The sequence below is a fragment of the Vombatus ursinus genome, unplaced genomic scaffold (assembly GCF_900497805.2).
Source record: "Vombatus ursinus unplaced genomic scaffold, bare-nosed wombat genome assembly UNPS02014778.1, whole genome shotgun sequence".
In the NCBI taxonomy this organism is placed as follows: domain Eukaryota; kingdom Metazoa; phylum Chordata; class Mammalia; order Diprotodontia; family Vombatidae; genus Vombatus; species Vombatus ursinus.
In genome coordinates, this window is record NW_020954556.1 from 28,246,414 (window position 1) to 28,272,640 (window position 26,227).

The 26,227-nt window shown below is 41.4% G+C and overlaps 1 protein-coding gene across 1 annotated transcript; it reads right to left on the minus strand.

Moving 5' to 3' along the window:
- Positions 1-644: 644 nt before the first annotated feature.
- LOC114045380 lies at positions 645-23,169 on the minus strand. The gene is made up of 10 exons (XM_027865350.1): positions 23,106-23,169; positions 22,322-22,358; positions 16,806-19,559; positions 14,166-15,869; positions 8,290-8,355; positions 7,196-7,296; positions 5,618-5,682; positions 4,868-5,055; positions 3,820-3,972; positions 645-1,863 (listed from the first exon to the last, which is right to left on the minus strand). The coding sequence occupies exons 3-10, from the start codon at positions 19,522-19,524 to the stop codon at positions 1,751-1,753; spliced, it is 5,109 nt and encodes a 1,702-aa protein (XP_027721151.1). The 5' UTR covers positions 19,525-19,559; positions 22,322-22,358; positions 23,106-23,169; the 3' UTR covers positions 645-1,750.
- Positions 23,170-26,227: the final 3,058 nt, after the last annotated feature.

Below are 26,227 nucleotides of genomic sequence, written 5' to 3' on the forward strand. Positions count from 1 at the left end.
TTTCAGCCTGGCTACTGGAGTGATTTCTTCAGAAGGGTGAAACTTAGGAGGTATCTAACATACAGAAGAGGAGAAAGAGGAGGAGAGGGAAAGAAGAGTATCTCAAAAATCAGTTATTTGCCTCTTCTGCTTTGTATTTTTAAAAATCTTGTGCACATTAACACAGCTGGAGCCGGGCAATGAGGAGTGGACTCCCGTTTCTTCTTGTGTTTCTAGAAGCATACATTAGTGTTGCTCACGTTTTCTCTTCAACCCTCTTCTTCCCCCCTTCTCCCCTGCCCTGGGGGATAAAAATCTAAATTCTTCCCATCCTCAAGGGCTCCAGATAACTTTGATTTTCTGTGAAACTCCCCATTGGACACAACCAGGATCACTCACTTTCACCCTTGCTTTATAAAAGAGAGAAACAACTAGCAATGTAAGCTCGCCCAGAGCCAGGATGGGTTTAGAGCAGGTCTTCTTCTGTATGCCTTAAGTGCTTATGATGCCCCTTAGATTATAGGTTATCCTCTTTATTTGCCCTCTCGGCAGCTTGCACAAATATTCCTGGTGCCTACATTGCAACCTGATGACGGATGTGACTGGGTTGTATAGTTTTAGAGAAAAAAAAAAACAAACTTTTTTTTTCCAAAAAAAGGCTATTTTATTTTATTTGGAGGTCAGCTTACAAGTAAACTATCATATCAGACAAAGCAATTTCTCTGAACAGGTAGCCATAGTATTGGTAAAAAAAACAAACAAAACCAATTAACAGTACAGTGCTTAGCTATGGAAAATGATCTTGAGAGGGAATTTAAAACAAGAAAGCATCTCAGCAGTAGACTAAGAGAATTAAGAGTCTTTCTACAAATACAATACACATATTTCTAACTTCACAAAAAACAGATGGTAGGTACAAGAAGAGAATTATTTTTGAGTATCATGGCTTTTCTCCTTCCCCATCCCCAGAGCAGGGTGAGGGGAGGAGGGGGCTGGAGTTTAATTCTTCATATAAAAATACACTATGGTCAAATGGGAATTTCCAAACTATGCTAAATTAACAGCACTTTAACTTGGGCATCCTTAAAAGTCACAGGACTCATTCATCAGCTTTGGAAATAGGTATGGTGTGTCCCCTCCATTTCCTGGATCCCTAGGTGCTTCCTGCAGACCTCAGTCAGATGGCACAAAAATTTCCAGGTCATTAGCTTTGTGCTTCTGCTCATTACAGGAATTAGTGTAAAAGTCTTGATGCTAAGACACAAACGTGAATTCCTTCACCTACAGAGGCTGGAATCTAGATCCAAGAAGTATAATTCAGGTAGGAAAGAACAAGAAAGACAAACTGAATTACAATCAGAAATTCTTTCCTTTTAAGTTACTGGAAGGACACCGCCCCCACCCCATCCACCCTAAAATGTGCAGTGTCTTTTTGTTGTCCCAGAGAAAAATTGGTCACCCATGATCATTGACAGAAAAGTCACCTCCTCCTTCATCTGACTCAACAGGACATCAGAGGGACAACAGATAAATATTCCTTAAATCATTATTTGAGACATTCAGACTGTTCCATACACACATGGGAGTCTTTGTAAGGTATTTGTTCCAGGGAGCTATCTATGATTCTGGCTGGAAGCTTAGGCTGATACGGATTATAGAGGGAGCATTTACTGAACTTCCTCAAGTTAGGGTGAGATTTGGTTTGGGTCAGTGGTAATGTAGACAAACCCTCCAGGGACATTGTCTGCTGAAGGCAAAAATCCCTCTTTTCTCAGGTTGTTCTGGTTGCCAGCCACACAAAACCTATTATCAGCATGAGGAGGACGGTGGCAAAGACAGCAACAGTGATGAGAAGATCCAGATAATTGAAAGAAAATCCAACTCCTGAAAGAGAGAAGAAAATTATTGTTTTGTCTTACCTAATTTTGATTTCAAAGTACATTTTTAACAGGGGAGGGGGGGTCATTCCTCGGATGTGTGTCGTACACAATTCAACAGGCAGGAGAAATAGCTGAAGTGATTTTAGTCACATACTTGAGAGTTTTCCAGGCCTCAGATCTTAGTTAAGGAGGGAATTAGAGAATAAGGTTTCATTTTCCTGAGCTAAGACCCCGAGGTTAGCTGATTACTGGCTTCTTCCTAAAAGTCAAAGCAAAAAGACAAAAGGTAGGGGCTAATCCCTGGCTTCTAGAAGTGATGAAATGGTCTTTTTCAAGATGGCTTTTGGCCAGGGCCACACAGTAACATGAGATCCAGGTAAGCCATTCAGCACGGTTTCTGATTCAGAGCCTAAACCACAATGGTCAATAACAAGTGAAAACTATTACCTCACTCACCAAGAAATCTGGTCTTCCCTTTATCTTCCTAATGACATCTGAAACAACTTATTAAACCTTAACCTAGGTGACTGCTAGAGCTCAGCTGCCCTGTCTGTCCCTCTAGAATAGAGACTTCTGGAGGGAGCAACTATTTCTTTTATATCTTTGCACATGTAGTTCCTAACTTAAATACTAGACACTTAATATGTACTTTTTGATTAATTGACTCAAGATTCTGCTTTCGATGTTTGCTTATGTATGGCACCTTAAAATTTCTTGGATGACTAGATTACGTTTCTACCTGAGGGATGCCATCCAACATTAACTTTGATAGTTCATATTTGGAGAGGATGTGTCTAGTTATCAAGGGCTAAAATGATAATCCTTTGTAGAGAGATGTATAGCAGGTGGTGAACAGCCTAATGCTCAAGTTAACAGATGCTTTCATGAACTCTCATTAACATTAAGATTATCATTCCCTATGGACATACTCCAAATCTGGGTTTCTAAGTTAGAGATCTCATTGGGATGGATAGAATGAAATCTCTCATAGGCAACATGGCAGATAAAAGGCATGGCTATACTAATTAAACCAATCATTAGCTTGTAAAATATTCCAACTTAGACTGAGTCAGGTAGTTATTTGGTCCGTAATTACCATACTTCAGAGAAATTCAGAGAAAGTTGCTTATTAATAACTCAGAGTTCCCTCTGGCCTGTGCTGCTCCAGCTATAACATCAGAGCTATGTGAAAACCATAAACTCAATTTTCAAAATGGAGGGGAATGATGGAAAATTACTGGCATTGTTGTCTCCCTAAACAGTGCAGTATGGCGGAGAAAGAATTTATAGAAAGCCTGCCTCAGAACCAACTATGATCCCATAAGCACTTAAGGATAAAGCCAGAAGTAGAACAAACAAAAGAGAAATGAAACAGATTTGTCAGCATTTATATAACAAAGTACTTTCATGATAAGCAGCAACACTGGGGATTGGGACCTTGGGAGCCAGAAAATGTGGGTCCAATACCGACTCTGCCGTTTACTATCTATTATGACCTTAGAGAAGTTTGCCTTTCTGGGACTCAGTTCCCTCATCTGTAAATACTTCAGTGACTACAATAAAGGAAAACATTGAAAGTCTTCAGAACTCTGATTAATGCAAGGACCAACCTTGAACTCAGAGGACTTGCTGTAAAGCATGATTCCATCTTTATCAGTCACGATAAAGACTTATTTTGTTTAGTTATGTTATAAAGGAGGTTTCTATGGTGGAGAAGTACCAGTAATATAAAAAAAAATTATTATTATGCCCACCACATAGTTAAGTACTTAATAAATGCTTGTTGATTGACAAATTTTAAAAAAATTAACTATAGATAAAATGAAACTGTGACTAGGTGTTCCAAGGTCCCTTCCAGCTCTAAAATCATGATCTTAGGACTTACAACTAATTTATGTTGGGGTCTCTTTGGTTTCCATAGAAATAGTATGCACCATAAAAGGCACCGACTCTACAATACCTGAGCGCGGGATATGGACACACAGAGTACCGATCTGCATGGAGGAACGAGCCTCATAGTCTTCTTTGCAATGACATATGTAAGTACCAACTCCATTGAAGCATTCAGCCCCTTCACCACATTGTTCTAGGCCAATTTCACATTCATTCACATCTAAGAGAAAAAGATTAGTGTCAAATAACACCAGAAGACAGCTGGTAATCTGTCTAGTGGTCTAGATGTACTTTATCACCCCCCTCCAACAGTTAAAGGGATGAAAAGGGGTACAGGGAATCATCTGCTATTCAGGGATGCATTATAGCCTGATGCCAAGGGAATCTGCCCATTTGTGACAAAGCACCTGATGTTAGATCATGCGAACTCTAAGAAACACCATTAAGATTAAACCGTCACATGTCAAATGAAGTCAGCAGAACCAGAAGAACGCTGTACACAGTAACGGCCACGTTGTTCGATGACTAACTTTGATAGACTTAGCTCTTATCAGCAATGCAAGGATCTAAGACATCTCCAAAGGCCTCATGATGGAAAAGGCTATCCACATCCAAAGAAAGAACCATGGAGTTTGAATGCATATCGAAGCATACTATTTGCTATTCTTTTTCTTCTGTTGAGTTTTGTTTCCTCTTTCTTGTGGTTCCTTCTATTGGTTCTAATTCTTCCTTACAACAATGACTAATGTGAAAATATGTTTAATAGGAATGTATATGTAGAGCCTATATCAGATTGGGGAGGGAGGTGGAGAAAAATCTGAAAACTCAAAAGCTTATGGAAGTGATTGTTGATAAATCAAAATAAATAAAAAGAAAGACGAAAAAGGTTAAACTGTCACCGTCCCCTCTCCCCCCCATCCTCTGCAGAGCCTGCAGAGTGGGCACAGATATGAAATACTGCATATACCAGATTTTTTTATGTATTGATCAGTGGATGGCTCTCTGGGAGTGAGGAACACAGAAGAAATCTAGTCAACGTAAAAAACAAAAGATACCAACACAATTCTATTTTTTAAAGAAGATTAAACTGTTACTGGTACCCAACAGGCCTATACCGTGAATGGAGATAGATTTCAGCTGAAGTTGAAGAGCTTCTACTGTGTCTCTGATGAGAATTCTTAATTGAGGATGCAGTACACTGCTCTCAGATGCTCCTAATTGGGACATCAGAGCGTCTGACATAGTTCTCCCTCTAGATCTCAGATGCAGCCAGAAAACGAACATGACATTTGAGGTATCTTTTCTACAAGTATTATGGAGGAAGAAAAAAAACCCTCTAGTTAGAGAATAAAGTTTTATGATAAAGGGAAAACAAACAAAAAATTAATTCAATACATGTATGATGTTTTTGGGAATCTATTTTCCTGGCTGTTTTAGATTTAACTCTATTTTTCTAGTAAGCAACATGGAAAAGTACATTAAATTCTATGGTTTTTATGTTAGTAACTTTATTTTTTATCATTCGTATTGGAATGCCAGGAAAGAAGTTAATATACTCTACCCAGGACATTAGTAGTAGCATATCTCCTTGCCTCAGGCTCATTTAATTTATTCTCAGCCCTTCCTCTCTAACACCCACAAGGAGGGGGAAAAGTTATCAGAAACTTAGCTCCTGCCTGATCCTGTCCAGTTTTCAGAGCTGGTTTTTATGAGTTCACTTTTATAGCAGGTAAACAATAATCATGCATTACAGCAGCAAATAACACCTCATTTATTTTTTTTCCAAAGAGGAAAATCATTATGGTAATACCATCTTGAATAAATCCATGACTAACAAAGTTGGAGATCCAGTACCCTACACTTACCTTTTAATTCTAGTTAGTTTGAATTCATCTGCTTCAGGTGAAAAGTGGCCTAGATTTTCCCCAATCTGAAAAGAGGGGCCAGAGATGTGCTTTTAATGAATCCATCCTTACCCAAAACCTTGCTCTTTCCCACAGCTGCTTATTCTAGAGTAAAAAGGGACATATCTACCAAAAGTAGCCACTTTTAGAGGCCATATTCAAAGATCCCAGGGTGCAATGGTCATATCTCTATGCTTTTATCACTAAGTAGTCTCTTTTCCTAGCATCCTTAAAGGGATAAAAGTGGCTACTTGACTCCATTACTATTGTTTTTTTAAAAAATATGGCTGGTTAATCTTGTTGGGATAATGTTGCCTCTTCAAAAAGGTGGTCATTAAGTCAACCAGTTTCAGAGGCTATGATAGTTATTGGAGATTCTAAGCAGTTATCTAAATAATTTTAATTAACATGCTTTCACCTAAAATCTTGGTAATTTGATGATTCAAAGCTTTGCCATGAAAGAGCAACACAAATCTCAATTTTTCATAATACATTAGTAGATTTATATCACATTTGAAATATTTATATCAGAATTTCCTTCTTAAAAAGAAAAAGGAAATACATTTTCAAGCTCTTTCCCCTAAAATCTCTAACCTATTCTTTATCTGTTTTTAAACAAATAATATATCTGTTTTGCCAACTCTCCTACTGAGGTAGGAAGGTGGCATAGTGGATAGAACCGTAGGCCTGGAGTCTGGAAGACATAGGTTCAAATTCAGCCTCAGCTACTTAGTAAATGTGTGACCATGGGTAAATCACTTAGCTGTTGTCTGCCTCAACTGTAAAATGGGGAGAATAATAGCCCCTACCTTCCAGATTGTAAATATTATCTCATTTGATCTTCATAGCAAAGTGTCTCGCAAAACTGAAATCCCTGTACAAATTCTAGCTATGATTATTGTCTGACCCACGGCAGCGCAGTACTGTATACTTACCACTTGTTCTGGCAGCCTCCAGTCTGTAACCTCCCTTAGTGGAAGCGGCTTCTAGACTAAAGGATAGAGTTGGGGCCATAACCAGGCAGTCAGAAGACTGTTTGCAGGCCTTTTGCTAGTGCCTAAGTCATATGCTGGGAGTCCTCAAAATGGTTTGATGGCACTTAGCTTCTTCTTCCCACACAAGGATATACACACACACACACACACACACACACACGCGCGCGCGCGCGCGCTCACAATATAGGTAGCCAGGGCAGCTAGGTGGCACAGTGGATAGAGTACAGTGCCTGGAGTCAGGAAGACCCGAGTTCAAATCCAGCCTCAGACAATTACTAGTTGAGTGATCTTGAGCAAGTCACTAAAGTCTTTTTGCATCCGTTTCCTCATCAGTAAAATGAGCTGGAGAAGAAAATGACAAACCACTACAGTTTCTTTGCCAAGAAAACCCCACATGGAGTCAACAAAGAGTAGGATATGACTGAAACAACTGAACAATTAAAAAAAACACTAGGTAGATGCTTACATGGTAATTTAACAAGCATTGGAAGGTTTACTTAATAATCAGATTTTCTGCTATCAGCCCCATCCTTAGCCATCTTACCTCTTGCTTAAGTGAGTCTGCCAAGACTTTCTCCACTTCAGAGGTATTGTATGGGGTCTCTACCGGGCATTCCATTTCAACAATTACTTCATATAGGATATCTGCCAGACATAAAATATACCAAAAATGTCTCAGTCCTAATTCCCACCCCCACCCTCATCCCCATCCCAGCCCCAAGCCCTTTAGAGGAACCTGTGATTAGATGCAGACTTCACATTAAGAAAACACTTTGGGTTATGACCCTGGGGGAACTGATGACTTTACATCTATGGTTATTTAATCTAAGTCAGAAAAATAAGGCATGATCCACTAAGAAATTATAGAGAACTTAGATTTTAGAAGTTTGTGGTATGTTACCATGGAGAGTTCTCATGTGATTAATCTTCTAGAATAACCAGTTTAAGATTACTTTATACCAGAGCAGTAACCAACTTTCTGGAACCCCAAACAAGGTGAGGTGGGGTGAAGGAGAGAGGCCTTAGGACATGAACTCACTTTAATTGGGAGAGAATATAGTCTACTGTTCCATGGCAGGGACACAGAAACTCCAGGGCACCAGAGGCTGCTGTCTGGGGGGTGGTTAAGTAGGTGGGAAGAGCAAGGCAGGCTTGGACAAGAACACACTTGCTATGCTACCATGGTGGGGGAGTGGAGGTGGGGGGAGAAGCTGGAAGCTTCCTATATTAAATAGCTATTCCTGATAACGAGGTGCTAAATTCAGATATTTCTGCTAAGGAAACACAAGTGTTGTTATCAGAGGTGTCTAACCCTTTTGCTTTTGAATTGTTAGAATTTCAGTGCAAGCATTTACATGTCAGAATTAGCAATGGGAGAAATCAAAGCTTGCTTTTTTGTTTTGTTGATTGCCTAGACTTAAGAAAGTCTTAATAATGCAGATTTGTTGGTATCCTTTAAATTTCAAAGCCACTGTGGCCCAATCACCCTGCCCCAGTTAAGACTGCTTTATGCCATAGATAGGCCAACAGCAACTTTTTTCACTGACTGGGCCACAGTATAACAAGTGAGTGTGGAGTTTCAGTCCCAATCAGACCCTCAATATCACAGAAGTGTCCTTCTTGCCTTTGAAATCTTACCTCCTGGATAATGTTGGAACTCTAAGACAGACTCATTTCCAAAAGATGGGGAGGTTGCTTCTGCATCTACATTGAGTGACAAGGATAGAGAGTAAAAAAGAGGTAAGAATGAACAACAGGAGTAATAATAGTTTTATATTCTTGTTCTACAAGCAGACAGGGCTTAGCACACCTGTTTCCCATTAATCACACATTAGGATGAAGGATACTTTATGCCTGCTGGGAATAATTCCTACATAGTTCTCACTCCCCTCTACCAATCCCCTCAGCAGCCCCCTAGCTAAGGAATACATTGAATTTCCTTTTCAAACATAACTGTATACTAACAACACACATTTGTATCATACGTTTGGCAGGAAAACCCTACATATAACCTTTCTCCCTTTAGACTTCACATAATACTTTATTTGGACCTCTATATGCAGTCATGATAACAGCTAACATTTATATGGTATTTGAAGTTTTATAAAATATTACATATGTGGGATCATATATATAATAGGATTATATATATATATAATAGGATATATGTATGTATATATATAGATATAATCCCATTTGATCCCTGAAATAGGGTTTATTATTAATTATTGAAATTTTACAGATGAGGATGCTGAGGCAGAAGGAAGCTAAGTGATTTGCTTGGGGGTCACACAGTTAGTGAGTGAGAGAGTTAGGATTCCAAGGCACTATCCACCTTAGCACCAAACTGCTTCATGAGATATCGTCATTCCCATACTATAGATTCAGAGCTGAAAGGACCGTTAGGATCTCTACGCAACTCCTTCATCTTATCAGATGGGAAACCGAGGCCCAGTGAGGTTAAATGATTTGCTCATGTTGTATGACCAAGTTATAGCAGTGCCACTATTTAAACTCAGGTCTTCTGACTCTAAATTCAGGACTTCATTAATGACATTTTATTCCCTAGTGCTATATTCCCTCACTAGAATAAGACCCTGAGACTTGCTCTCTTACCTAAAGGTTTTTGCCAGTTACCCAGTATAGTGCTAGGCTTATTTATGGCAGTCCCTTTAAAAAAGGATTGCTAGAGCCAATTCAAAGCATTTTTTTTCTTTTTTTGTTGAAAAAAAAATTTTTTTGGCTAGGCAATGGGGTTAAGTGACTTGCCCAGGGTCACATAGCTAGTAAGTGTTATGTGTCTGAGGCTGGATTTGAACTCAGGTCCTTCTGAATCCAGGGCCAGTGCTCTATCCACCTAGCTGCCCCTTGAAGCATTTTTACATGGAGCACTAGCAGCAGCACCTAACACTTATGTACCAATTTAAGACTTGAAAAGTACTTGATTTCTCATTGGATCCTCACAACGACCTTGGGAAGTAGATGCTGTTAACATCCCCATTTTACAGATGAGGAAGCTGAAGGCATATGATACCCAACAGCACAGACACAGACAGTATCTGAAACAGGATTTGAAACTTATTCTTTCTATCTATTCTTTCTAACTTCCTATTCTTTCTTTCTGAGTCCAGGGTCACCTAGCCATCCAAAACATATCATTTGATTTGCTTACTTCCCTATGAGGCAACCATTGCCTCCATTTTGTTCATAAAGACTGGGAATTAGATGGGTTAATGATTTGCTCAAGGTTATAGAGTAAGTTGCAATTCTTAGAAGCCTTTAGCTTTTCCCATCATATACATAATTGACCGAGTTCAGAGTTATTAGATAAAGACCCTTGAGAAAGTAGTAAAGTGGATAGTGAAGGCAACTGGAACTTCAGGCAAGGATAGAAAATCAAGGACCCTCATGGCCCATCCAAGCCACTGAAAGATGAAAACCAGGAGTCAAGGTCTCAAAGCTACAGAGTTTGAATAAGATGGCCCTGCAAGGCCCGTTCATAGTTTACTTTATCTCCGAAGATATCAGGTACAAAGTATTACTTTGTTAAAGAGTCACAGAGTTGGAAGGGCCCTTTAGGGGCCATCCAATCTAATCCATGCCTGAACAAGAATATGACAGCATACCAAATAACTACCTCTCAGGCAGCCCCCTCTACTTTTAGAGAGCTCTAATCACTAAGACATTTTTCCTTACATCAATGCCAAATGTGTCTCTTTGAAACATCTACTTACTGCTCCTTAGTTCTGCCCTCTGGGGCCAAGTAGAACAAGACTAATTCCTTTTCCATGAAACAGCCCTTCAAATAACTGAAGACAACAATCATGTTTCCTCCAAGTTTTCTCTTTTGGCTAAATGTACCAGTTCCTTCAACTGATTCTTCTCATTATGGAATGATTTCAAGGATCTTCCCTAGCCTGGTCATCATTCTCTAAGTAATATTTGACTTGTCAATATCCTTCCCTAGACAGTGTTGTCCAAAATGGAGCCAGATACCTCAAATGCAGTCTGAATAGTACAGAGGAGAGGGGGACTATTGCTTCCCTAGTTTTGGATATCACGGCCCTCAACACAGTCTGAAATCTACTAAAGGTTCTTGGGGAGAGGAAGGAGAATGGAGGGAGATGGATGCCTTACCTCATTATTCTTGTACTGAGCTTTCAGCTCACTGAGATCCCAGGTCTATTTCAGATAGACTTCTGTCTAGTCGTATCTCCTACCTTGTACTTAAAATCCCTTCTAACCTTTTTTTTCCCCCCTTTTCTTCCTAGACCAGGGAGTCTTAACTTCTCTTGTATCAAGCACCTCTTCTCAGAATAATGCTTTTAAATGCATACAATACATTAAATTACAAAGCAAACCAATAACTTTCTAATTGAAATTAGAGTTCTAATTTCTAATAGAAATTACTTTCTAATTAAAATAGTTTCATAGACCCCTGCCTCTAGACCAGCAGCATGCTGGTAAATGTTTAAGAACCAGTTCTCCACAAAATAAAGAAAGAAAGAAAGAAGCACAGCACAAGGTTAAATCTGTATTATAAACATCTTCTCCATTGCTTTCAAATATCTAGACAATGAGCAATAAATCAAGCCATGATTTGTAATGTTTTCTGATTTTTAAAGGTGCAAATACTCAACCTGAATATTTAATAATGGCATCTTCCAACTGGCTCCAGCACACTCCGTGACCCACCTAATGTAATCACCAATTTCTTTCCCTGCCACTCAAATATCCAATTGGATTTTAATTAGGTTTATTGTAAGAGAAAAGGCAGCATGGCTAGGCGGATGACGTGCTCAACTTGGAGACTAGAAGAGCTAGGTTCAAATTCTGCCTCTGACCCTAAATAGCTGTGTAATCAAGGTTAAGTCAATTAACCTCTCTGAACCTTCCTAAAGCTGATCTAATTTATTTATGTGCTTGGATTTGCAGCTGTAAGAGGAAGCAAGCTCCAGGGCCAATGAAATCACAGGCCCTTGACCTATTTCCTTAATTTATTGTAGAAAAAAAATGAAAGCTTTCAGAGCTATATAGGCTCCAGCTCAGAGCCACTGCCCAATGGGACCCCAAGAACATGACAATTTCTAGAGAGAGACCTATTACATTCCCACTCTGCCAAAGGTATGGTGCAATCCCAGCACTTGATCTCTGCTAAAAACTACCACTATCGGAGGGGGAGTATGAAAAAGTAATAAATACAATTAAACCTGGAGTGGGTAGGAGGGAGGGGAGCAATAGGCTGCTAACATTACCACAACTGCTAGTCATTAACCCTGCCCAGGAAGAATGTGGGAGTGTGGGAAGGGTGGTGGTGGTGGTAGAAGTTTTCGGCACAGCCCTACTATTAATCACATCAGAAGTGAGGAGAAACCTTTATTAATTTGGTATAACTGGTCCCAGCCTGCTGAGCTATATAGTAGGGTTGTGCATATACAAAATCCCATAAACAGTTTCTCATCAGAACAGCTGCTCTTTAGCCAAAGTTAGTCATGGTTCCCAGGCCAGCCAGGCCATGAATAGTCATTACTTATTTAAAAAGTTACCAAGTTCCTGTAATTCAGTTCTCCTGCCATGTGAGGTGTGGGAAAATAACACCCACACAGCAAGCCCAACTGGTATAGGATAACCATGTTGCTTCTAGGAGTAATCAAGGAGGCTTACCGAGTTCTCTTTCTCATTTGTTAATCAGAGAAAGGCAAGGTCCTTCTCCTCCACATTCATAAGGTTCAATTTAAAAATGAAGCTTCCAAAGTAAGTTATCTGCTGTCCCACCATTCTCTTCCTGTTCTTAATCCATTCCCTACAAAGTATGGGTTTGTGGGACAAGTGTCCAATTTTAGACAGGCAGGATGTTAAATCCGGTACTTTTTTAAAGGGCTTAGAAGATAAATACAAAAGCATGAGATCAGGTCCTATGTCTATGGTACAATCTGAGAAACTATTCCTTTAAAACTCTCTCCCACTAGCTTTCTACAATAGCTAAAATACAGTTATAGATATCAGGGGTGTGTTGGGAAATGTTTAACATCTGACTCTCTGCCAAAAAACAAAAAAAAAGTACTCAGAACACACTTTTCAGTTTAATCTGAATTACTGAAAATTTCTCCATCACTTTCCTAAGTCAAGACAATTAATAAAACATTAACTCAAGCCTTGAATGCAGCATTTGCTGATGTCAGAGGCATAAATGCTCACAATGAAAATTTAATGATTGGCTCTCTAGCTAGGTAGCCCAATGGATAGAGCACTGGACCTGGAGTCTGGAAGACATCTCCCTAAGTTCAAATCTGGCTGTGTGACCCTGGGCAAGTCACTTCACCCTGTTTGCCTCAGTTTCCTCATCTGTCAAATGAGCTGGAAAAGGAAATTGCAAATCACTCTAATATCTTTGCCAATAAAACCCCAAATGAGATCATAAAAAGTCAGACATGACTGAAAATGACCCAACAACACCAGCCAGTAGCAGCTAGGTGGTACAATGGATAGAACATTGGCCTGGAGTCAGGAAGACCTGAGCTCAAATCCAGTCTCAGACACTTACCAGCTGTGTGACCTTGGGCAAGTCACTTAACCTCTATTTGCCTCAGTTCCCCATCTGTAAAATGGGGACACACTAGAAGAGGAAATGGCAAACCACTCCAGTATCTTTTCCAAGAAAACAGAAGTCCACAGGGTCACATAGAGTTGGACGTGACTGGACAACAATAAGAATGACAAGCCCAGTATGAGCTAATTCCAGAACACCCCTGGGGATACTCTGAACATCTTGGTTCTCCAAAAGCACAATATCAGGTGAAACTGATTCGGGGAGAAACTAGTCCCATGGGAAAAGAAGTAAGCTGGAGGCAAGCATGTCTCAGGAGTTAGATGGAAGATGAAAGCAGGCTAAGTGGAGTTGGGCTGATCTCAGGCTACCAGCGTGATAGTAGGGGATCGAGCTCTGTGGTGGAGTTTGGTTATAAATGTCTTAATGTCATAAAAGTTGTAAAAACAACATTGATCAGGGCAAAGTTGTCCAGATATGGCTGGGCTCCATTGGGCTATGGCTTCTATCCAGAAGGTGCGTGTTAACACATAAGTTTTCCCTGAGGGTGGTAAGGGGGAGCAAAGTAACAGAGTGCCAAAACCACTTTGTTTTACTTTATCAGTTTATCTGGAAAGCAGAGAAGGTGCCCTAAGGGAAAGGGGGCAGAAAATAGATAAATGTTGATGAAGGAAGGACCAGGAGGCAAAAAGCATGACTTGATGTATTATAGGATCTCTGTATGTAGAACAGATGAGGAGATTTCTAAAAGAAAGAACAACCCCCAAGACACATTGTAGAGTGAGTTCTGCCTGTGGTTGGGCCTGAACATTCTGCAGACGGAAGGATGATGCGAACAAACTACTAGGTTTAAAAGTTCTATAGACACTTACCTATACCTCCAAGAACTTGTGTTCTCAATAATCAATTGTCCCACCTCTCTGTCCCCCAAATAAAAGTAAGTTGACACATAGTATATTCACCCTACCAGCATATCCTGGGGTTAAAACCAAGACTCCATCAGCAGTCATGTTCTTCCACACTTGACCAGAGATTAAAGACACCATGGCTTTGGCCTGCAAATCATCCTTGGCTTTGAAGTTAGACGTTGGAGCACTCGAGTGGGCAGCACCAGTGCTCGGATGGACAGCACCTGTGACTTCTCTGAGGAAGCTCTGGGCAGTGCCAGGGGTCTTCAAGGAAGGGGAGAGCTCAGTCAGGCTGCCGGGAGATAGAGAATCCCACACAAATCCATTGGAGGTTGTCACTCCCCTAGGGCTTTCCAGATCTAGATGCTCCTCATTGAGAGGTCTGATATTTCCCAAAGTGCTAGACAGAGCTGGATCCAAGCTGTCTCCCCTGCTCGCCTCATTCCTTGTTGGGAAGGTTTCTCCACCTCTCTCTTTGCATTCTGGTGCTACCTGTTCTTCATTGAACAGGAGATTTGAGAATAGTTCTTTTTTAGGGATATTTGAAGGACTGGTGACAGACTTATCAACTCCAGGCCTTATTTCTAGAAAATTCTTTCCTTTAACCAGCATCACATGGCTGAAACTCTGGTGGAGATGATCATGATTACGCACAGCATCCTGGAATTTCCTTATACTCTGAGCAGTCAAGGATGAATAAAGGTGGGAAGGTTTAGTAATAACAAGGTGCTCTTGCCATGCGAGCTTTTCTTTTTTAGCTGCAATCCAAGGAAGTCTCTGTTCTGGAACACTGGCAGAGGGAAGAAGCCAGTCAGAAATGCCTACGGGTTTCGGAAGCCGCTCTGTCAAGGGGAAAGTCTTGGAAAGCCAATGAGGGTGAATGATCAATGAGTCCACAGGCAAGCTATCTTGAGAAGCTTTATTTCCTGGTTTGTTCCCATAGGAAGTAACTGGGATTGATGACATCCTGAATGACACCACAGAGTCCCTTCCAGCTGAATTTTTTATAGTCTCTGTTGGCCTGCTGAGCTCCTGCCTAAGCAAGTTGGGTGGTGAGTTTTTGTTCCTTATCGATGGCCCTTTAGCAGGAATCAGAGGAAGGAGGCTATGTAGATACGTCCATTCAAGAGCCTTTCCTTCTCCCTCCTTTAGCCCCTCGTTCTTTGGCATCAATGTCTCAGTCACCATTTGGCTTTTGTTCCCCAGACCCACATAGATAGTGTTCAGGTTTGGAAAGCTCCCAGGCTTCAGCTTTGTTACTAGCTCAGGATGAGAACCCATGCTACTTAGAATCCTCTTTCTGAGTCTCTGGGAAGTTGCTAAGGAAGAATCAATGGCAGGTTTAGGAGGGACTTGTCTCTCCGGGTCTGTGAAGATAAAATACTGGCCTTCAAAAGATGGGATGTGTCTAGGATAAGACCTCACAAAGAGAAACACTATATGGACAGCCACGGCTTGAGTAGCAAAAATCAAAGTACCTTGCCTTCTACATGCATAGAAGGTTTTCCTTTCCACACTTGATGAGACCCCTTGAAAAATGATTTTGTCCTGGTTTTGGTCACAGTTCTCAGGCCCCTCAAATCCTTTGATGTAAACAACAATGTGTTTCTTGGACCCTGCCCAGATAGTCCAGTTACAACAGCTGTTTGGCCAATGACTGTTTAGGTTCTTTGGCAATGAAAAAGTTCCAAAGGTATCTTTCAAAACCACATGGCACCTTCTTATGGGGATACAGACCACCATACTGGTTGAGGTGAGCACCTCTGTGGGGGTTGGGGGAGGGAGTAAGGTGAAAACCAAAAAGTTAAGTCAGTGAAGATATCTTAATATAATAAGACTCTCAAAGTTACATTTGGGTCCATTGACTTGAAATGAGGGGATCTACATGACTTCTTACAGCAGACAGCTCTTGGTCAACCTTTGGAGCATCATAGCATAGTACTCCAATTGGGAGCCTTGGAGTCAAATTGGGACAATGAGATTCTCCTAAAAAAAATTCCTCCCCTGACTCAGCATCATTTTCTGTCCTCCTTATCTCTGTCTCTTCCAGTAAATACAAATTCTCTATTTCTCTCAACCACTCACATCTCATTCCATTTGTTTCTAGGACTCACAACCTGGGCTCCACATTTTTAAAGATCAACCTCACTGTCTTCCCACATGATTAGTCTTGAGGAAAATTGGAAGTCTGTAAAGCACCATTGGGCTCAGTTCAAAATCTATACCAAACATAAGTGCCATCTGATACCAAAGACCACTGAGATTTGAGTTTTTTAAATCTGTGTGTGTGTTCCATTTGTTAACACATTATAGCATAGGTACACCTCAGAATAACATTTTTAGCTAATTGAAGAAATGCTAAATTTTAATCAGAGGTCAGTAAAAACAAAGATGTAACTTTTTTCCTATACAAGTTTACAAACTCTCTGAAATCTATCTGTGAGCCAAAAGGTCCACGAAATCTAGGTGAAGAACCCCTGATTCAGCTGGAAGGTTAAAGCAGAAATGCTAAGGAATATGGAAACCTGGTTGGTATCTTTTCTCTTTACTATCTAGAGTCTTATACAAGGTGCTCAGTTTGAACACTACAAGGGCTTAGCTATCTTAAAAAGGGTTGCTTGTTGAAACTCCTTTCTGTAGGGTTAGAAGAATGACCAAGTTTAACTGGACACAAGACAAAAACAAAATCAAAGGCTTACCAGAGGAGTCTTGAAGCCTTTTGGCCTCCAAAGGGTTTACATCCTCATACCAGAGAGGCAGGGATGAAGAGACTGCAAAAAGGTCCCCAGTTTGATCCTGCCTACCCAAGGACACTGTTGGAACACTAGGGAGCAAAGATGTACCGTCGAATTTGGTGACTTTCTGGTCCCTTCCAAGGGAGTTGGAGAATTTCCAAGAGTTGCTTTCATTCAGCGTAGCATCCTTCTTTGAGGGCTGAATATTCTGCATTTCATCAAGCTCCCAAGATAGAGTCATGGTCCTGCTAAGGGCCCATTGCAGAGTTGACAGGGGAGTCATTTTATAATAAGTCTTAGTTACTATGGGAATTTCACTTTCTGAAGAAGCATCCCTACCTTGTGAAAGCTTGCCCTTAGGAACTAGTTGAGAGACACTCTGTGTTTCTTTTTCAATAAAGTGTTCACCTTGTAACAGGTCTAAGAGATTCTCTAAGCCAATTGTAAGACTTCTAGGACTTGACACAGAGGTAGTAAGATCCACATTCCTCGAAGTGAAAAAGGCAAGAGGTTCAGTTTTTCCCATGCTTGTAAACACTTCCCCTATATCACCCCAGCAGTGACTTAAGGGACTGCTAATAGTAAGCTCACCTTCATTTATGCTCAGAGTAGGAGTGGGCAGGAAGGCAAGAGATACTGCTGCTGGATTGAAGACATGATCCTCCATGTTGCTCTTAGAGAAGTCTGAATGGTGGCTCGAGGGGATCTCAACAAAGAACATAGTACCCACCATGCTCTCTTCATGATTCACTGAAGCAAAAGGTGTGGTTATACTTTGAACAATAAGCACGGAGTCTATCTCAGCTCTAGTCTTAACTGGGGTCACAGAAGGCCACTTGGTTTTTAGCATGGCTTCTGAGGTTAAGGCCAAAGTGATCTCCAAAGACTGCTCAGTTGCCACTTGTTCATTGTGGTAGGCTGAGGGAATGGGTGCTGGAATATTTTGGAGAGCCCACTCAGGAACAATTTCAGACATAGCCACTTGAGGAGAAGTTGGGGTCACCTCAGCATCAAATAGACTTTCTTGGTAAGTGGTAAAGGGGGGAGACCTCTCTTGACCAAGTACAAACTTAAAATCTGTTTCAGAAAGACTCACTTCATGCCTACTGGGGCCCTCTTCAGAGGTCACACTGCTGGCCAAGCTTTCTGTCTCTACTGGCCCTGGAAGTGATCTGGCTGTCTGGAGAAGCAACTCAGCTCTGACCACTGTGGATCTAATGGAGATGGTTGAAGACGGTTCAGGGACTAATCCTATTCCATCAGGAGATGCCACTATCAGGGTGAACCCTGCTTCACTGAGGATTTCTTGAGAGTTCAACCAAATCATTCCACCACCACTAGGAGTTTGTATGGTTTCAAGGGAAATGACAGCTCCTGAATGTGGGTCAGCCAGTAAGTCACCAACTTTAAAAGACTGAAGAGAAAAATCCACAGCTGTATGAACCGTTGGAACCACAGGGATCAAGTGCAGGGAACCTTCGAGGGGCAACTGAGTTTCACTGGCCAAGAAGATACCAGACATGTGATTCCCCATAGAATCAGTGGATAAAGGCACTGCTTCATGAGCCAGGACTTCAGTCTGCAGAAAAGGTTGCCGTTCACTTCCAGGCAGACTGCTCCATACCTGGGAAGGGCTTATCTGGATCTTCTCATTTTTAGAGCAGTCAGTCTTTTCGAGGAATTCTGAACCTGAGAGAATAATAAAAACTGAATGGCTTATGGGGGTTGGCTTAATGTTTATTGGCACTTCCTCTGAAGTAGGAATTAAGTAGTTGGTTTGATTATCTGCTCTTACTGGTTTGATATTTATGGACCAATCTTCCATTATAGTTGATTGCTCAGGACCCACAAAGTAAGGGGTATTTCCATAAAGGATTTCTATGTCAACTGCTGAGCCATCCATAGTAGATCCAGGGGAAAGAATGCTCTTTTCCTCTATAATTTCCAACCATCTAGTATCAAGGGCTGCAGTTTCCCCTAGAGTTTTGGAAAACAATCCATCCCCAAGGCTTATGTCACCTACACTTAGTGTTTTTGTAACCATGATGCCAAGAGCATGGGATTTATCAGATAGCCTCTCAGAGTAGGACAAAGAGGTCTCAGAAAACTCAACCTTCTCTCTTCCCTGTGTGGAAAATCTCTCTGGTTGAAGAGTTTTTGATGGCATTAGTTCAGGAGAGGTCATCTCTACACCCCCTTGAGACATCACAACAGGTGGTTCAACCTTTGGTCCAGTACTACTGTAGGGAAGCTTGTGGGAAGGCTTTTGAAAAGGCACTTGACAGGTTGGGTCCTCTGTCTCTGAATCTTTTGCCCTGGGATCTCTGAAGATATAATATTTCCCTCTAAAGTGTTTGTATCGATGACTCCAGGCATAGTTCTTCAACAGCAATGCCACATTCACAGCCAAGGCCTGAGTTGCATAGACATGCACTCTCTTGTTCCGACAAGCATAGGCTACGGCGCTTTCTATAACAGAGGCGACCCCTTGAAATATAATTTTATCTGGGTTTTCTTCACAGTCCTTGCTTCCCCTAAACCCTTGGACATAGATGATAACGTGGTTTCTGGGGCCTGCCCAGATGGTCCAGTTACACCAGATGTTCTTAAAACGGCGGTTCCGAATGACTGGGATGGAAAATTCCCCCATTTTGTTCTTCAAGATGGCATGACAGCATCTCATAGGGACATAAATTTCAGTCCAAGATAATCTCCTCTCTGCAAGGGAAAGAGGTAGGATAAAATTAATGAGAAGAAACATTTAGATGTTAATGTTCCAAATGAACAAGCTCTTACATTGGAAGGCAGTTTGGTACATTGTAAAGAGCCCTGAAATTACAGTTAAAGCATCTGGGTAAAAAAATTCCACTTCTGGCACTTATCACCTGTCACCATTTCTCTCAGCCTCAGTTTCTTCATCTATAAAATAAGGGTGCTGGCTGGACTAGATGACTTTGAAGGGCCCTTTAAGCTCTAAATCTACAAGCCTATGATCATTTCATGTGTGGCCCAGCAGAGAAATAAGAAATCAAGAAGACAAAGAGGTAACAGAATAAGTGAACATTGAATGAAACCCTTACCAAATGACCAAAAGAGCATCTCTAAACCCATACATAAACAAGACTCTGCAACATCCTTAATAAGTAGTCATCAAACCTTGCTTGATAACCTACCATGGCCAGGGATTTATTGCCTCTCAATGTAGTCCATTGTTAGACGTTTTCCTTATATCAAACCTAAACCTATCTCTCTGTGACTCATTCATTGCTCCTGGTCTCGTCTTTTGGGGCCAAACAGAACAAGTCCAATCTTTTCCCCATGAAGACCCTTTGAATACTAGAAGAAAGATTGTCATCATGTCCTCCCCTCCTCGTGAGCCAAGTTTTCTCTTCTCCAGTTTATAAATGTCCTTCCTAAAACATGGTTTCCTGAAGTAAAGCAAAGCAGCAGTTGCCCTTTGTGGGAGGCCTCTCATCGTTTGGGCAATACTCAATTTTAATCTTTTGGAGATTGTCGTATTCAATTATTTATTGCTATATATCACTGAAAGAATATTTCCAAATGAGCCTTTATTTCAGAGAAAAGCATTAGGTCAATTAAAATCACTGTACCATTTCCCAAATGCAATGTAGACTGATATCTTTTTACTGTCTAAATCTCAAGAAAGACAAAATCCATGGAAGGAGCAGGCGATAAAATCCCATGATCTCATATGTCTACGAATGACTGATGTATGGATAACAAGCAGGAAAATCAGGACTTTGAAACTCGCCACCTCCAATTTTCAGTCCTTTCTGTTCATTGTGAAGCCCCAAAGTTAGATTTGATACAGATTTGTGTTCATTTTCCTTGTGTAGGACAAAAGTTTTAAGACAGCTGTGTAGATCATATTACCTATGTTAGAGGTTTATCATCAGTTTGTTGAATTTAGATTGAATTTGTAAGCTACCATATGCTAATACAAAAGGAAGACAGCTTAGTATGAGTTTCAAACTTAGCCATTCATAATTCTACCTTGCATTGCTTATACCCATTCCCTATGTGAAAAGGGAGGCAGTATTAGAGAAGAGCTGCAGAAGAGTTAAGAAAATTGGGTTCTGTGTGACCTTGGACAAGTCAATCAACCTTTCAGAGCCTCAGGCACATTTGTCTGATTAGACAAATCTGACTAGATTGCAGAGCAGATGCCAATCTTTAATTGCAGAGAGAGTTTCCACACTGGTTATTCTCACACGTCCAACAAAAACACATAGAAAACCAGCTATGACTTCAAAAGTATCGTGTGTGTGTGTGTGTGTGTGTGTGTGTGTGTGTGTGTGTATACACATGGCTATACAATGTCTCCTGGGTAACTGACTTCTGTAGATGTCAGCCAATGATGACAATGGACCCTTCCATCTTTCACAGGGAACAGCCCACCTTTACAGTAACGATGAATGAACTTTTGGACAGGAGCCAGCCCTGAACCAAGTCTATGGATTGGCCTTTCGCCCTCTTGATATGGGGCAGAGGGGTAAGGATCCGATCCTCTATTCTTCTGTCTCCTCTAGAAGACAGAGCACATCAGGATCTTGGTTTTAGAGTGGGAATCTACTTGAGCCTCTTCATTTTACAGATGAGGTAACTGAGGCCCAGAAATGACTTGCCTAAGGTCATGCAGGTAATGTGTAGCAGAGCCAGAATTCTAACCCATGTCCTTCACCTTCAGATCTTCCCATGCACTTAAACATTTGACTGAAATGAAATGTAGTCAGGGTTGGCAAGTAGCTTCTCCCCTACTGGACATATGTTTTCCAGAAGGAAGCCTTTGTTTCAAAGTTCTTAGAAGTTACAAATATGGTTCTTTAACAACAAATCAATCCCCTAAAAATCACCTGCTCCCCAGGGGTTGCTCAACTGGAGAAGAAATCTAAGGCAGGGATTCTTTATCCTTTTTGTGTGTCATGGACCCTTACCAGAACTTTTTTTTTTAGCATTTATGAATAAAAATATATTTATTAAGCACTTACTATATTCCAGGATCTGTGCTAAATGCTGGGGATACAAGTAGAAACAAGCAAGACAGCTTCTGCTGATTACACTTTAATGCAGAAAGGTGGGAATGGCAACTGTAGTTGTATTGGGGCAATTGATTGCCATATACTTAGCAGGAGTGGGACTGCTGAGCTGATGGCTGTTCTTAGAGCAAGAGTTGGAAGAGGAGGGGAACCATGGCACCATGGCAGGGGGAGGTCTAGAAATGACATGGTGGTCCTGAGATCAGGCAAGATAAGTGAAGTGCTCACTATCAGAGCCAAAAGAAAATAGGTAGGATTACAAGTGCTCACTATCAGAGCCAAAAGAAAATAGGCAGGATTACAAAGAAAACCAAATATATTGAAATAAAGATGTATTTTTCCCACCCAGATTCACAGATTCCCCCTAAAATTGATCCATAGATCCCAGTTTAAGAAACCCCAGTCTAAGAGAACCATACTTACTAGGCCCAGCATGCTGGAGATCCTGAAGCTCTCTTGCCTGCAGGAAAGAAAGGGGGAGGGGGAGCTATCAGTGGAAGAAGTAGTTATACCACGGGCTATTCCCAAACCCATGATGAAAACACTAATCTGGGACACCTCTCAATCTGCAGCCTTCCTGCCTTCATTCTTCCCCTCTGCTCCTTGCCTTGACATTTTGGGGACCATTTAAAAGTGTTTTCAGTTAAGGCTTTAAGACTAGATCTTTGCTACCATTCTAAGAGGATGGAGGTTAACACAGCTACCAAGTTTTAAAGTTGGAATCGACCTCAGTGCCCATCTAGTTCAACCCTTGCTTAAAAGGGGACCCCCACCCCTCCCACTGTCACCCATCTGACAGGTAATCAATCATCTAACTTTTGCTCAAGTACTTTACTGAGGGAGCCCACTGTTTCCCAAAGCAGCCCATTCCACTTGAGGATAGTTCTAATTGTTGAGGAGTTTTTTTTATATGTCCACACTTTGTAATTCCCACTCATTGCTCCCAGTTCTACCCTCTGAGGCCAAGCAGAAAAAGTCTAATCATTCTTCCACAAGACAGTTCTTCAAATACTTGAACACAACTGTCACATTTCTCCCCTCATCCCCACCCCAGTCTTTTCTTTTCCAGAATAAACCACCCCAGTTCCTTCAACCCTTTGTGTTTATCCCTACACTCAATACAGATGGGACTCTCCCAGTCCCCGACTTCCCCTTCATAACTAGATCTCCACCAAATAGCTTTGCAACCACCCCCTTGAAGACTCACCTTATCATCTGTAGGGGAACCATGAGACAGCCCAGAGCACGAGCCTGGGCCAGCTCCTCTAGGAGATAACCCTCCACTCAGCAAGTGAGAAAGGCAGAGGAAGAAAAGATGGGCCCTGAGGAGGAAAGGCAGCATCCTGACAATTCCATGCATTACTTCCCCTGGGAGCCCAGATCTCAACCAGTCACACTTCCCTTTACCAATAACCACCCTCTCTCTACCAAGCAGGTTTTGGATTTGCCTTAACACTGGGTAGGGAGGTGAAGGGGGAGGGTAATTAATTGATAAGCTTATCCCTTCACCTGTTACCTCTTGGGCTAATTAACCACAACAACACAACCTAGCACGGGGCCTTGTAGACAAAAGGGGATGGGGAATGGGGCTGTTATAATTCTTCTCAGAGATTTTCCTATATCCCGAGCTGTGGACAAAATAAGTGCTAGGAAAGCCTTGAAACTTCTCTGGAGTAGAACCAGTGACTCCCCAGTGCTGCCTATCTCCATCCCCTTTTCTGGATTTTTTTTTTATCCATTCCTGATTATTTCTTCCTTGAGTGAAGTGGGAAGGGGAAAGAAGGGAGGGAGAGAGAAACCAACAAGAGTGAGTTAGAGTTCTCTCGGACTGATTGGTTTATCAATCAAGTCAACAGGTTCTTCTTCTACGTCTATTTGTGTTTTAAATTTCACTTCTCATTTGAGGAATAAAGACTTTATCTCCGGTCAAAAGGAATGTAAGTAAAGTGAAAGATTTTTTTTTAGATAAAGGGAACTTCCTGTGCCCTTGAAATCACACTTTCTAGCCCATAGAAAACTTCTATATTTATACATACATAGACAGGTACACATGTTCACATACACACAAACATATATCACCTACATATGCCCACCCAAATATGTTAAATGTAATGTTCCATTATTTATCACACACACACATATCTATATCTATCATATACGATCTTCATTATTCCTATTCTTGTCTTCTTTCATCTGGAATAGAGAAAGCCCCGAGTGGATACTTTAACCAAACTTAAGCAATTAACCTCAAATAACTCAGTTTCCCTAATGACCACTGCCTATGTGAGAGACTAGTACATAGTCTAAGTCTCTTGTATACTTAGAGACTAATGTAAGTCTCTAATACACTCACCTCTACACTCAGAGATAAGTGGCAACTCACTTTCCTAATGACTATTGCTTACTGGAGTGAGAAATCCACTCCCATCCCCACCTGTCCACTCTGCTCCAGTCCCATCCAGAGCTCTCGTGGATCTGTTACCCATTTAAAAATCACTTTTGGTTGCTACACTCATTTCCATTTAGCCTATCACTAGCTTCTCTAGCCAGGGGACACTTAGAGCCTGAGAGGATAGAAAGATCTCTCCATATATTTCTTCTCTGAAGCTGACATTTGGATGCTAGTGGAGTAATCTCTAGAGTATTTCCCAAGGATGAGCACTCTTTCTGAATCTTTCATAATCCCAATACAAGAGCAATCTAGTTAGACAACTAGATACATAAAGATGTATTCAGCACCTAACTATGTGCCAGGCACTGTGGTAATTGCTGGGGATATAAATACAGCATATAAAAGGAAGCTGGAAGGGAAGGGGATGGGGGGATGGCATGAATATGGCCAAGGAAGTGGTGTGAGGGCCTGGTTCCAGACCACATAAGACAAAAGTTCACCTGTCAGAGCTGGGAGACATAGGGACATAGTCCAAAATGGGGGAGGAGGACAGGATTGAGGACAATGGCCAGAGAGTAGGTGGCATGGCAAAGAGATGTCCAGGAGGAGCTAAAAAGCCATTGCCAAAGACACATAGTCTTTAATCTAGAAGGGACCTCAGAGATCATTTATAGGGCCATAGATTTGGAGCTGGTAGAGACCTTAGATTGTGATGCAGCAAAAAGAGTGTGGCACCCTGGTTCTGGGTTCAAGTTCCAGTTCTTCCTTCTGTAAAATGAGGGGGTTAGTCTGGATGACCTCTGAGATCCCCTATAGCTCTAAATCTAAATCTCTCATTTTATGGATGAGGAGGGAGCCAAGGCTGAGAGGTAGTGGCTTGCCTAAGGTCACATCTGATAGAGCTGGGATTTGAACCCTATGACTATGAATCTAGTGTTCATTCCACTGTGCTATGCTGTCCTTCATTGCTTTTACTTCTCTTTTCACCCTGAGAGTGTAAGTATGACAGGGTGTCCAGGCATTGTCCTGGGTCCTCATTGCCACCCACAGATGAGGACTTGGTTCTAGCATAGACAATTTCTTCCTATCCATTTGAGGATGACTGATGGAGTTATGATTTGAGTTATGTCCTTGGATTAGAATTTTCAAAAGATGAGAAAAGACACGTAAAAATAAATGGAGAGAACTAGAGCTGGCATAGGCCAGATTACTAAAACAACAACAACAACAGGTCAGACACAGACAGACTCCAGTTTCCTGGAGAGAAGTTTGTGCAACCCTTTTGTAGTCTCCTTAGGAACTGAATGGCCCCAGGAGATGAGGCAACCTTGTCATCCTTCCGGTGGATGTGGCTCCTTGAAGGGCTGTGCAAGCTTCAGGAGTCTGTCTGTGTCTGACCAGTTCTTCTCTGGCCATCTGAGCTCTGGTACTCGTGCTGTCTTGCTTTCCATTTTAAAAGTCCAGTTCAGGGCCTTAGCTCAGGGGCATGACTAGCAAGGACTCAATCAATAGTCCTCAGATGTGATGCTAATAGGAATGTCTAAACACCTGCTAGAGAGACATCATCAATCCTTGAACAAACATCCGGTGGGTATCCAGGGAAACTTTTACACTTTGTATAGGGAGGAAGCATCAGTGCTGATTTCAGTCCTTATCAAAGGGTAGCCATGAGGACCTAGGACAATGCCTGCATACTTACTCCCTCCGTAACACTCAATGTCTTTGCCAGGGAATCCCTCTCACCTGTAAGAAAAGAAACATCCCCCTCCCCCATTCCAGAACCACCCAGATAGCTTCTTTCAGTCTATGACAGCTATGATTGATGGCCCAAGTACTGCCAGGATTTTTATACAACTGGGGAATTCCAGACATGTTCTCATAATCACTCCATCCTGGCAGACACGACCAGAATTAATTACTTCTCCCCAGACCCATTG

Bases quoted from the DNA above. Each gene is read 5' to 3' on its own strand.
- LOC114045380 (XM_027865350.1), bottom strand. From the start codon at position 19,524: ATGAGATGCTGTCATGCCATCTTGAAGAACAAAATGGGGGAATTTTCC. The intron at 7,297-8,289 runs GTAAGATTTCAA...TATGTCTGGCAG, and splicing joins GTTCCAACATTATCCAGGAG to ATATCCTATATGAAGTAATT. The intron at 1,864-3,819 runs GTATTGTAGAGT...TCTCTCTTTCAG, and splicing joins TGTCCATATCCCGCGCTCAG to GAGTTGGATTTTCTTTCAAT.